This window comes from Arvicanthis niloticus, chromosome 17 (genome assembly GCF_011762505.2).
Source record: "Arvicanthis niloticus isolate mArvNil1 chromosome 17, mArvNil1.pat.X, whole genome shotgun sequence".
Classification (NCBI taxonomy): domain Eukaryota; kingdom Metazoa; phylum Chordata; class Mammalia; order Rodentia; family Muridae; genus Arvicanthis; species Arvicanthis niloticus.
Genome location: NC_047674.1, coordinates 55,462,395 through 55,474,879, shown reverse-complemented (window position 1 = coordinate 55,474,879; position 12,485 = coordinate 55,462,395). Strand labels below are relative to the sequence as shown.

At 46.6% G+C, this 12,485-nt stretch overlaps 1 protein-coding gene across 2 annotated transcripts; it reads right to left on the bottom strand.

Moving 5' to 3' along the window:
* Nucleotides 1-2,238: 2,238 nt before the first annotated feature.
* Nucleotides 2,239-11,007, bottom strand: Mrps10 (mitochondrial ribosomal protein S10). 2 transcript variants are annotated; one of them, XM_034521549.2, is made up of 7 exons: nt 10,876-11,007; nt 7,584-7,648; nt 7,428-7,497; nt 5,220-5,356; nt 4,341-4,449; nt 3,093-3,182; nt 2,239-2,723 (listed from the first exon to the last, which is right to left on the bottom strand). In XM_034521549.2, the coding sequence occupies exons 1-7, from the start codon at nt 10,921-10,923 to the stop codon at nt 2,640-2,642; spliced, it is 603 nt and encodes a 200-aa protein (XP_034377440.1). In that variant the 5' UTR covers nt 10,924-11,007; the 3' UTR covers nt 2,239-2,639. The 2 variants fall into 2 exon arrangements, with proteins under 2 accessions (XP_034377440.1, XP_034377439.1); XM_034521548.2 differs by having other exon boundaries at nt 7,428-7,500; nt 10,876-11,006.
* Nucleotides 11,008-12,485: the final 1,478 nt, after the last annotated feature.

Sequence of the window (12,485 nt, the reverse complement as noted above, 5' to 3'; positions counted from 1 at the left end):
ACTAAGTGCGCGGGTACAGCAGTTCAAGCCTCGGCTCTCTGTTGTAAAGGGGTTAATGACCCATCTGTTGTATTATTGTAAGGAGTAAATTTCCATCTGAAGAAAACCTCCCAGCCATGCTCTAGGCTAGCCTCTCCCTCTCTTCTGGGTGGTTCTTAACACAGCACACAAACATGCATTGCTGTCCCGGAGGCACCGCTGCTAGCTGACACTACTCCGTGAATGTCTATGTGAGCTGCTTTATCTAGACCTTAATAGGTAGGTAGTTCCCCACATCCCACGCAAGTGTAATCCCCCACTCTGGTAGGGTTAAATATCTTGCCTAGGCTAGCCTTGAACTGTTGGCAATCCTCCTGCCTCAGCTTTTTACTATGGCTTGTTTATCTACATCACTCCTTGTGAAAGGACAGAAACTTGGCATGGGACTAGCTTAATCTTAGCAGATCTGTAGGTAAACCAGCAACTTGAAACAAACTCGACATGATTATCATTAATATGGAAAAGTATGCTTCACACCAGAGAAACCAACAGCGTACTGGAGGACCACACCCTAATAAAACCACCTTACCTCCTAGCTCCTCTCAGCCTTTCAAGATACATTACCTTGGTTACATCAACAGGCAAACCCAGGCAAGCATTATAGAGCCTGAAGGCACACACCTGGCATCCCAGCATTTTTGGAGGTGAGGCAGGACTACAAGTTCAAGGCCAGCTTGAGTTAATGGTGTGACCCTGTCTTAAAGGGATAGTTTGGCAAGTAAGGTGTCATACTGCTCTGTCAGAAGACGGTCTTCTACACCCGCACCACACTGGGCAGTTCACACCGGCTTCAAGAGATATGACACCTTGGGCCCCATGCACATACCCATGCATAGATATAGAATTAAAAACAAATACACCTTTAAAAAAAGAGTTTTTGCTGCGTGTGCAGTGGTGTCTCTATCTTGAAATGAGATTTTAAAAATTCATCTTTACTTATAGTGTTTGTGCATGCATATGCACAGGACAACTTTGGGGTGGTTCTTTCTTCCCACCGTGTGGGTTCTGGGGGTGAAATCACGTTTGGCTTCGTGACAACAGTCTTAACGAGTTCCCAACCCACCGGTGTAAGATTTTACTGCATAAATGACTAACCTAAGTGACGTGGCTTATGGGTATTCATCTGAAAACTGGAATGGACGTCCACCCACCGAGGTGGACTGTGAGCATCGGTCCTGGGTGGTGAGCATCTGTCCTCTTAACTGCAATTGTCTCTAAAAGAAAAAGCCCTCAGATCTTACTCGTGGGTCTCCATCTTTTTAGAATCACGCCTTTTAGAGTCAGATGCTGCTTTGCTAGAGCCAGCTTAGTCCTGCTCCTGTCTCACCAGCTACCTCCTAGTCTTGAGGCTTACTCTGGGGTAGGTATGCTTAGACATACCGTGTGAATGCCAGGTCACAGACGATGGCGCTGAGGTCCGTCCCATGGTAACGACAGTCTAGCACATAAGCAGTGTATGTTCAGAGCACTGACACCTGATGTCAGGCCAGGCAGTTCTATGTAGGGGACAAAGAAGTGAAGGAAACCACACAAGCCATAGGCCTCCTCAGACTGTAAGAAACAGTGAGAAACCGAAAACACTTACTTGCGCCCACAGTCCGTGCAAGCCACTGGCTCTATTTAACCCTGGTGTTCACCTCAGTTCTTAGGGCAGACTTCACTGAATAAAAGCGTGCCGGATGAATGGATCACAGGACAGATGCTGCTTAATGGCCTGAGAGCAGGGGCTCACTGCAGTGGCCATGGGCAGTGGCCCCACAGGCTCTGGGCTACAGGAGTTGTCTGTGTGTCAGTTTCTCAAACAGTGCTGACATCAGGCTGTGTGCCAACGTCACCTCCAGGCAGCACTCGCTGGCTACACAAGGGAAAGGCCATATTTAAACTGCCCAGCATTCATTTAACCACAGTTGTTTGGGGAACTTGAAAATAAAAATGTGCATGAGAAAGGTACCACTCATTTTCTGTTGAATGAACAAGTAAACATTTTAAATTAGCACAAACCACCCAGGCACGATGGACGCACTTTTTTTTTTTTTTTAATATTTATTTATTATGTATAAGGACACTGTAGCTGTCTTCAGACTAACCAGAAGAGGGCATCAGATCTCATTACAGATGGTCGTGAGCCACCATGTGTTGCTGGGATTTGAACTCAGAACCTCTGGAAGAGCAGTCAGTGCTCTTAACCACTGAGCCATCTCGCCAGCCCGATGGACACACTTTTAATCCGCATTTGGGAGGCAGAGGCAGGTAGATCTCTGTGAGTTCCAGAAATAAAAATGAATGGATAAATAAATAAAAATAAAATAAAATTAGCACAAGCTAACAAGAAGTGAGCAGTGCTACACAGGTGTTTAAATCTGGTTCTTTTGTTTCAGATTATACAGAAGTTTGCTAATGTTTGTCGAATCGAAACACAAGCATAGTCTGCTATAAAGAACAGATACAGTGGTTCTTCCCTGAAACCCAGCCTGCTCCTGCTTGGCTGCCCAGGTGTGAGGCCCCAACAGAGCAAGGGCAGGTGACTCCGATGCCCCTCGGCGGGGGCGCTCTCCAAGTAACACATCAGCTCACATGTTGGCACTGCCGCTGTCCGAGGCTTACGACTTGCTTTCTTCCTTCTCCTCGGGACCCGTTTCCCACATGGGCTCCTTGATGTGTTCTGGCAACTGCTGGATCTGTGTCTAAAGCCAGAAACAAAGCAATCTGGATGCAGTGTTGACCTTGGCATGAACTGTGCCCACGGCCTGATCTGCTGACCTGTCACACCCTCTGCTTCTCTTTCACCCTCAACTCGGAGGCCTTCTGAGGAGAGAATAATGACCAGTGTGTACGCCGTCTGATCCCAGTGCCCTCTGAGTGGGGCTGTGCTGTAGTCCCCAGGTCTTAACAACTATTAGGGAGACTTGTAAGACGGCTCAATGAGGACTTGGGTGGTGGGGTGGGCTTAACTCTGTGCCCAGTGTGCCAATGGCCCTATCCTCCACAGCCAGGACAAGGCTAGAGAGTGAAGGACCCAGTTAGCCCTCGTGAGGCAGGAATTCAAGCCATACCTTTGTTACTTCCATGGCCACCCCTTCAGGTAAGTTCCGCTGGATGTACTCCAGGTAGACGTTGGCTGTGCTTCCAGTCAAATGTTTTAACTGAAACAAAATGAACATGTCCTGCCATAGTGCCACATCACAGATCTCTGAGGTTCTTTTGTCCCTTTCAAGTGATGGGGCCTGTTCTTCTAAGAGATCTTTCACAGATTCTCATTTTACAATGCGTAGAAGGGCTGGAGAGATGGCTCAGTGGTTACAAGCCCTGGCTGATCCTGCAGAGGACTCAGACTCAGTTCCCAGTAGCCACAAAATGCCTCACAACCGCCTGCAATTGCAATTCCAGGGCATCCAGTTCCCTCTTCTGACCTCTATTGGTTGTAGGCACCCATGTGGGGGAGGGGCCAACAAGACCACCCAGAGAAGGGAAAAGGCCTGACCTCTCAACCCTGACAACCACGCGCTTGAGTAACTTACCACAAGTGGTCCTCAACCTCCCCACATGGGTTGTGGCATGTGCCCCTATTTATAATTACAAATAAATGTTTTTTTGTCCAGACAGGGTTTCTCTGTGTGGCTATCCTGGAACTCACTCTGAGACCAGGCTGGCCTCAAACTCAGAGATCAGTCTGCCTCTGCCTCCTGACTGCTGGAATTAAAGGCATCCTTCACTACTGTCCAACACAAATAAACAAATGGTTGTTTTTTTTGTTTTTTGTTTTGTCTGACACAGGGTCACTGTACGAAGAGCCCTTCTGCCCTTGTCTCCCAAGTGCTGGGATTACAGGTGTATTCTATCACCACTGCCTGGAACTGTGACATCCATATTTACTTAGCCTTTTGGTTTTTTGAGACCCATGTGGCCCAGAATACTACTGAACTCACTATGCCAAGGATAACCCCAAATTCCTGATCCTTCTGCGCCCACCTCCTAAGTGCTGGTGTGAGCCACTGTGCTTGCTTGGGTGAACTACATAAAATGTTAACTAGAACTTTTGAAATATGAGCAAACAGTCCCTCGGTGCTGCTTCCTGTGCCATGTTTTACATGCCGAGCCATTCTAAAGCCCACTGGTGTAAAGGATGGCTTTGCATCTGCTCTTGTTACTGGACAGCTTTCACAAGAACAAGAGTCACTGTCTAGACCCCTGGTAGGCATGGGTCACCTGAAAGCAAGCTGACTGGGCCCATGGTAGGGTGAGGTGGTGCTACATGCTAATGATGTGTGCTCCACAGACGCTGACGGGCAGGTGACACCCACCTCCAAGTGTCTGTAGAGCGTCCTCATCTCATACTGGACTCTGTGCTTCTTGAAGATGTGCACCGACTTGAGGAGAGAGAAGCGCTCTATTTTCCTTGGCGGTTCGTGTCTGCATCAGTGGACAGACGGCCTTAAGCTCAGTGAGGTTCCATCTGAGTCACTGTACCCAAGCATCATAACACAGTTCTGCAGGTCAGACTCGCTCAATCACAGACACTAACTGCCATTTAGTAATTTCCATGTGTCAAGCCTCATCTGTAACAGCTGCTTTCACAAAACTCAGGCCAAAATAAATACTGCGGATAGCAAGAAGCACCTTTTCCCACACCCAGGCAAGCAGAGCCATGCAAGAATGTGCACACATGCACACTGACACCCTTCAGCCCCTCCCTCATGTTCATGTATTCCAGTTATGGAGACTAGCAATGGTTATGAACTTAACTGTAATGTCTGCTGTTTTAGGGCAATTTATGGAGAGACTGGCAAAGCCTCAGACGCCCCGTTCAGCACAGAAGGACCAGGTGCCCCGAGGCAGCAATTTGGGTGCTGCATGAAGCTCCCCTTACATGAAGGTTAGCCAATGAACCACCATGTCCGAACAGTGTCTCAGAGCCTCCCTGTCTCACAGAGATCCCAGACAGGAGGCTTCCTGGGCTTACCTATGTCAGGGCAATTTCTAGAAAGGGTATCTTTATTTTTCTTGTTCTAGTACTTAACAATTCTAGCAGACAGGAAGCAACACTACTTGTTAGGGTTACACAGGACAAGCTTCAACTTCACCCACAAATTTATCCTATTTTACAAGCTCAGCTCCCAGTCAGGTTCCTGCTGATCACATCATGGCAGACAACAGGTGAGATTAGGAAAGGTCATACTCACACTTTAATAGAAATGCCAAGTTCTTTAGCAGTGAGCACGGCAAAATACTCATAACTGTCTAATACAGCCTTGTCATGGGCCTTCACTAAGATGGATAGGCGTTTGTACAATGTGTCTGGCTCGTCGGAAGTGGTTATCTAAGATAAAAAAGACAAATTTTGGTTTTGGTTCTTGTAATATTTACATCCAGAAAATTTAACATTATTGTTTGAACAACTTCAGAATTTACTAATAAATGAGGAAAATGACAGGCAATGTTTTAAAACTACTGGCTGGACTCCCAGTGCCACACAGACCTACAAAATGACCTTCCAAACCCGTGGGCATCTGCTGAGAATGACACAACCTTTAAGGTCACTACATAACCATGATGGAGGTTCCAACTCAGCATGACTGAGCCCATAACTGGTTTCCAGTGAGAAGGGTCTCAGGGTCTGCTCCCAGTGACCCAGCTGGAAGGCCAGACCTGAGGAGCTCTGCAGGGGCGGCTGCACAGTGAGGACGGTGTGACGCCTGCTCTCAGGCACTCATGTCTAAGGCACCACGTGTGTGCGAAAGCTCTTCCATGTCTACAAGGAGAGTCCATGACAACACACACTAATGTACTTATAAATCGCTAAACACTGCTATACAACAGCTAAACACTGTAATCATCACACAAAGCCCAGCTCTACTCATCCCTTTTATTACGAATTTATTCATGTATGGTTGGCCTGTCCTCACACAGAAATTACTCATGTTTAATTAAAACGTTATGACACTGGCTGGACCTTCCACACCAGTACTAAAGGCCTTAGAAATAATGGCCTTGGCATTTCTGATTCTCCCAAGAGGAAAATTATCTTCATTTCATTCACCATTAGGCTGGGAAGAGTTATGACTAACCCAGTGAGTCAGGGTTAAAGTGCTTCACCCCTGATGAGAGCCACTTAGTAACCAGGAAGACAGACATCTGTTCTCAATTATTCCAAATAAGATGGTTGGAAAGACAGGATTAGTTGAATGATCTTTATATCAGAATTTGTAGAGAGGATGGTATGTTCTATCTGATCTTGTAGGGCCGTGTACTTATGTAAACTTCTGTGGTGTTTGGAGAGTGTAGGTAAAAGTTCCACCACTGAGCCGGCCTCGAGAGCCCCTTTAGGTTTAAAGTTATTGTGAATTTGCAACAAATCTTAAAAGCTTTCTGAAGATGTCTTGTGAGATCATTATCAGTTTAGCTTGGAATAGTTAGACATCTAACATCAAGGTCTGATTTCCCGAACAAGTAATAAAGAGATTGTGTGTGTGTATGTGTGTGTGTATACATGTGTGTACATGTGTGTACACATGCATGCAACGTCTCTGCTTCTACCATGTGGGTTCTGGGACATGAACTCAGGTTGGGTTGGTGGCAAGTACCCTACCTGCGGAGCCACCTTTCTGGTTATCTATCTTCCTATGAAAAAGAAAACATTAATTGTGTTTGTCTGTGTGCATGCTATGGCATACACATGGATGTCAGAGGACACGTGTAGGAACTGGCTCTCCCTGGTTACCATGTGGGTCCTAGGGATCGAACCCGGGATGACAGGCTTGGTGGTAACTGCCGTTACCTGCCGAGTCATCTCACTGGCCAGACCATATATTTTGGAATAGGTTCTCACACTGAACCTGGGGCTTGATGACTGGGCTAGGCTAGACTCACAAACTAAGATGGGAAATGGGAAGATTTAGAATTTTTAGAACTTTATTAAGACCTGGGAGTGGTGACCTGCAAGTTTATCATTTAACATAAGGCAGGAGGATTAGGAGTTCCAGGTCATCCTCGGCTACATAGCTAGTTAGAGGCTAGCCTGGGACAGACAGCATCTTGTCTTAAACTCTGTAAGGCTACATAGCTACTTGTGGATTCACCATTTTTGTGCCAATGACCTGCTTCAGTGTAAACCGAGCAATGCACAAGCCCAAGTTCAAAATCCAAAGGCTTGAAGGCCACAGAAAGATTATATTTTTGTGAACCAAGGATTCAGCACTACTAAATATCACCCCTGAATTATGGTGAGCTAAGACACTTCACAGCACCACATCTGTCTAGGGCAATAGCGGTGTTCTTTAGGACTTCCTTGGGTAGCATGAAAAATAGCCCAGAGTCTCCCAGGAACATCACAGTGTACTGGCTGGTATTCTATGATAAAGAAGCCTCCCCTGTGCAGTGGGAGTACCTACCGTAGGTCTGGTCAGATCCTTTGGGACATCCATGTGCAGCTTTGACAATGGTACCCACTTCACACTGGCACTGCTGTGTGGGGAAGAGAAGGCTCAGTCACACAGCACAGAGCTCCGTGCTCTAGCATGATAAAGCAAATGCAGTTGCATACTCACAGAGGGAGGCCACCAGTTCTGGTTGTACTGCTCTTAGAACCATTTATAGATGAATTGCCCAATCCCTAGAAAGGATGGAGGGGACATGTGTCAGAAGCAGAGTCAGTTCCAAGCACAAGTCAGAAGGTACATGGTGCTAGGAAAGGGTCTCAGTCTTTCAGAGGAATATACTGGGCATCAAAAGGACCAAATTAGCTTTAATCAAAAACAAAGTGCTGGGCAGTGGTAGCACATGTCACCTTAATCCCAGCACTCAGGAGGCAGAGGCAGTGAATCTCTGAGTTCGAGGCCAGCCTGGTCTATACAGCAAGTTCCAGGACAGCCAGGGCTACACAAGAAAACCCTGTCTTGAAAAACCAAAAAGCAAACAAACAAACAAACAAAAACAGTGTTTATGGCTCTTAGAAGCTTGGATCAGTTCTCAGCACCCACACCTACAGTAACTCCAGTTCCAGAGTGTCTGGTACCCTCTGGCCTCCATGGGTGCCCACATGCACGTGGTACACAGAAAACTCACATAGGTACACAAAGACACATAATTAAAAACAAAACCAGAAATTACTTAGTTCGGCATTCTGGCACATGCCTCTGAGCTGAGCACTTTGGAGGCCCAGTAGGAGGGGCCATGGATTCAAGGACAGCCAGATGTACCAAGGATTCATTTGTTCCAGAAACAGAGAACAACAAAAGTCTTTTAAAATTACATGTCTGTATAATTGAATCTTTGCTTGGCCAAAGCACCTTGCTTGTAAATTACCTAAAATACAGCACACACCACATCGATACCCATCATTAACCACTACTCCACAAGCTGCCCTAACACAGCACTGCACAAACCCTTTAAGCGAGCGCCCCCTAGTGGAAAGGAGGCAAATGGTACTGCTCCGACCTCATGGTTTCTTAGCCACCCGGATAATACTTTAAACTGATTGAAAACTGTAACCTTGAAAGCAGCATAATAAAATCTTTAAAGATACAACAAAGATGGAGATAACAGGGAGGCACACGTAAAGGAATTAGAACAACTAGTGGGTGTGTTTAAAACAGCCTGTGCTCGCTGTAGTGGTGAATGCTTTTAATCCTGGCATTATGAGGTGGGGGATCTGTGAGCTGGGGCCCGGCTTGGGCTACACAGCAAATTCCAGCCAGGATTCCATAGAAAGACCTTGTCTCAAAACAAAGCAAAACCCAAACCAGCCTTTGCTCTTATGCTGCGAGACAAGTTTCTAGCCTTTCTTGGCTTACAAACTAGGACACCAGGCTCAGTGCAAGAATATGTGTGGTCACCCACACACCCACACACTCAGACAGTAAGCTCTCCTACATCAGTGACCCAAATGCTAAGAAGCATGACACTTCCCAGTCACATTCTTCCTCTGAGATAGTTCTGGTGACCCTGAGGTAAGGGCTGCATGACACAAGACCTGCCTCCAACCGGAGAGATGGGGGATGGTCTTGAACGCTCAAATGTCTGCCTTCACCTTTCAAGTGCTGACTGTGAACCACTGCATTTAGCTTTAATTTGTTTTTTAAGGGCTTGGGTGTGTACAGATCTGGCTGGATAAAGTTTTTCTTACAAGTGCAAACAATTCCGTCTCTAGCATCCTAGTTTTCTTTTAAAAAGTTTCTGCATTTGTATGGGTGTTTCTACATGCATGCACATGTATGTGCAAGCATGTGGAGGCAAGAAGCTGTTGGGTGTCATTCTCTGTCAGTCTCCACCTGCTTAAGGTAGGATCTCACTGGTCTCAAGTTTTCTCGGCTAGTCTGGAAGCCAAAAAGCTTCAGTGGACCTCTGCTGAACCCCTGGAGTGGGGGGTCACAGGGCATGAATGCCCCCTTGATAGCCTGGTGCTGGTACCTGAAACCCTGACCTCATGGGTGGGCAGCAAGTGCTCTTAACCACTGAGCCACCTCTCTAACCCTCATATACTTTTCTTAGGATCAGTGGTTTTACTGTGGGCTAGCACCGCCCATGAATCCTTAAGACACCTTCAGGAGGCCTAAAACCAACACTCACTAAGGCATTACTCAAGACTTTTCATCCTCTGGCTGGTGTACAGTGCAGTCTTTGAAAGCTGCCTATTTGTACTTCATAGTAAGAGATGGTATGCAAAAACAGACTTGAGAATGAGACTGCTTTTGCTACGAAGTTGCACACTAAAGCATTACTCTTCACCAAACTTGCTTTTGCTTTGGAAGGCAGGTTTTCTAAAGTGTTAACTATTTAACCTTGGAAGCTAGAGTGACGGCTCAGCAGTTCTTACAAGAGGACTTGAGTCCCACAGAAGGCTAAGAGTGGGGTTCAGTAGCAGAACCTTTGTCTGTTGTGCACAAGGCCCTGGGTTCAATCTCTAGTATGAAAAAAAAATTTTTTTTTTGAGACACAAGTTCACGGAGTCCACTCTGGTTTTTACACTCTGTATGTAGTTGAGAGTGATTTTGAACTTTTGATCCTCGTGCTTTGACCCCCTCAAGGGCTGGTATTACAGGTGTGGGCCACCATCTCTGGGTTATCTGCTGCTGTGGATCCAACACAGGGCCGGCTTTGGCATTAAACCCCCTAGCAACTGAACCGTCTTAGCCTGTCCTTTTTAAAAATTCGTTTATTTTTGGAGAGAGGGTCTCAATATGCAGGCCAAGTTTTACAAGTGTGAGCCACCAGGTCCAGTTCTGAGCTGTACTTTCACAACTACTAACTGACCATTGAGAAGAGTCACAAAGGTTTTTGAGAACAGCCTAGTTTTTTGTTTTAAGTTATTTTTTGTGACAGGATCTCAATGCGTAGCCTGAGCTGTCTTCGAACCCAGAAGTCCTCCTGCCTCCTTTCCCCAGTGCTGTGATTCAAGCCGTGCGAACGCCAGGCAAGTTTTCCTTCTTCCAAGAACGTCTTGAGGGGGATCCAACCCTGACCTCGGGGCCCGGCGGGTCAAGTCTCCCACCCCACGGAGGCGGGGAGGACGGGGCTTTCTGAGACCCAGCCCCGGCTCAGCTCCTAAGCACCCGAGGCTGGCTTCCTGTCTTCTCTGAGCTCAAGGCTTTCATTGCTCTTTCTAACGTGAAGGGAGGGCGTCTGAACACAGTTGTCTCATCTTTCCCGCTCTGACATTCTATAGTTCTCATCCCCGTCTTGTCAATTTATGTTGAGTCTCTCAAAAGAGAAATCTGCCCTTCTCTTGTCACTCCCTAATAACAACTCTGGAGGAAGACTCCGAGCCGGCCGGGCAGAGGGTGGCAGCGAGACTCGGCGACGGCGCCTCCGGCCGCCAGGGTTCCCTGCCCACCCCTTTACCTGCTGCAGGCACCGGCACATAGCCACACACGCTGCGCGCGCCGCCATCTTGGTGCCCTGACCTCCCAGGATCGCTTCCGGGGGTCACAGCATTGTCCTCAAACCATAGAGTTCGAAGACGAGAGAGTGTCTCCTGTGTTCCGACACTGAAACAACCATAGAGACGTGGCTCCTTGAAAAAATTTTTTTTTTTATTTTTAAATTTCTACTTTATTATTTATTTACTTATTTATTATCCACTCATTCATTTAAGTGTTTGAGTGGATGCGTCGCTTTCGCCGTCTGGATTAAATTACCAGGTTCTATCTATATGCTATATATCCTAAAATCCTGTTTGTCTTGGGTGGTTCTGTTTGCTTAGAGACAAACACAACAAAACACACACTCGGAAAGGAATTTGATGCTAGTACTGAGTCCACATTCTAACGCTTTACCTTACTGCAAAAGCCATTTTATTCTTAAACTTTGTTCACACCGTCGGAATGCCAGGCTTGTTAATAGATATTTCTAAATTGTGTTTTTCAAAATGCCTTCCCATGCAATTTAACATAATGGAAGCTCCACACTTAGGAGCTCTGGTTTCTGTTTAGGTGGGTGACTTGATCAAATTTCTTCCATACTCTGAACCCATTTTTCATTGGTCAAGTAGAGATGAGGACCAATTATACTTGTGGTAGAGAATTAAATGCTACATGATAAATGTCATCCTGAATTTGTGAGATCTCTTCTATATCTTGGGCCTTAAGAGGCTGTTGGGGCCGGGCAGTGGTGGCACAGGCCTTTAATCCCAGCACTTGGGAGGCAGAGGCAGGAGGATTTCTGAGTTCGAGGCCAGCCTAGTCTACAGAGTGAGTTCCAGGACAGCCAGGACTACACAGAGAAACCCTGTCTCCAAAAACAAACAAACAAACAAAAAACCAACCAAACAAAAATAAATAAATTAATTAAGAGGTTGTTGGGAAAATGAGTAAGAACCAACTCAATGAGAATGATACAAAGTATTAAAGTATTTGTCTTACTAAGAGTTTCTATTGCTGTGACAAAACACCATGACCAAAAAGCAGGGGTTGGGGGAGGGCTTTTTGGTTTACATTTCCAGATCATAGTCCATCGTTGGTGGAAGTCAGGACAGGAACTCAAGCAGGGCTGGAACCTGGAGGCAGGAGCTGATGCAGAGGCCATGAGGTGGGGGTGGTCCTGCCTACTGGCTTGCTTCATATGGCTTGCTCAATCTGCCTTCTTACAGAACCCAGGACTACCAGCCCAGGGATGGCAGCACCCACAGTGGGCCGTCCCCCACAGATCACCAATTAAGAAAATGCCTTACAGTTGGATTTCATGCAGACAAGTCTTCAACTGAGGTGCCTTCCTCTCTGATGACTCCAGCTTGTGTCAACTTGACGCACAAAACCAGCCAATACGGTATCTCAATAAAGCATTGTGCCAATGCAAAACTGGGTCTCCCACAGTAGGCTTTAGTTGTCTTATTTGGCAGGCCAGAGAATTAAGCAAAGGGGGTTTGGTCCAGATGGCAGGAACTGATGAGAGATCTATGAGTATGGACCACTTTCCTGCCCCTCAGGCTGGCCTCTATGTGGTCTCTGTATGGA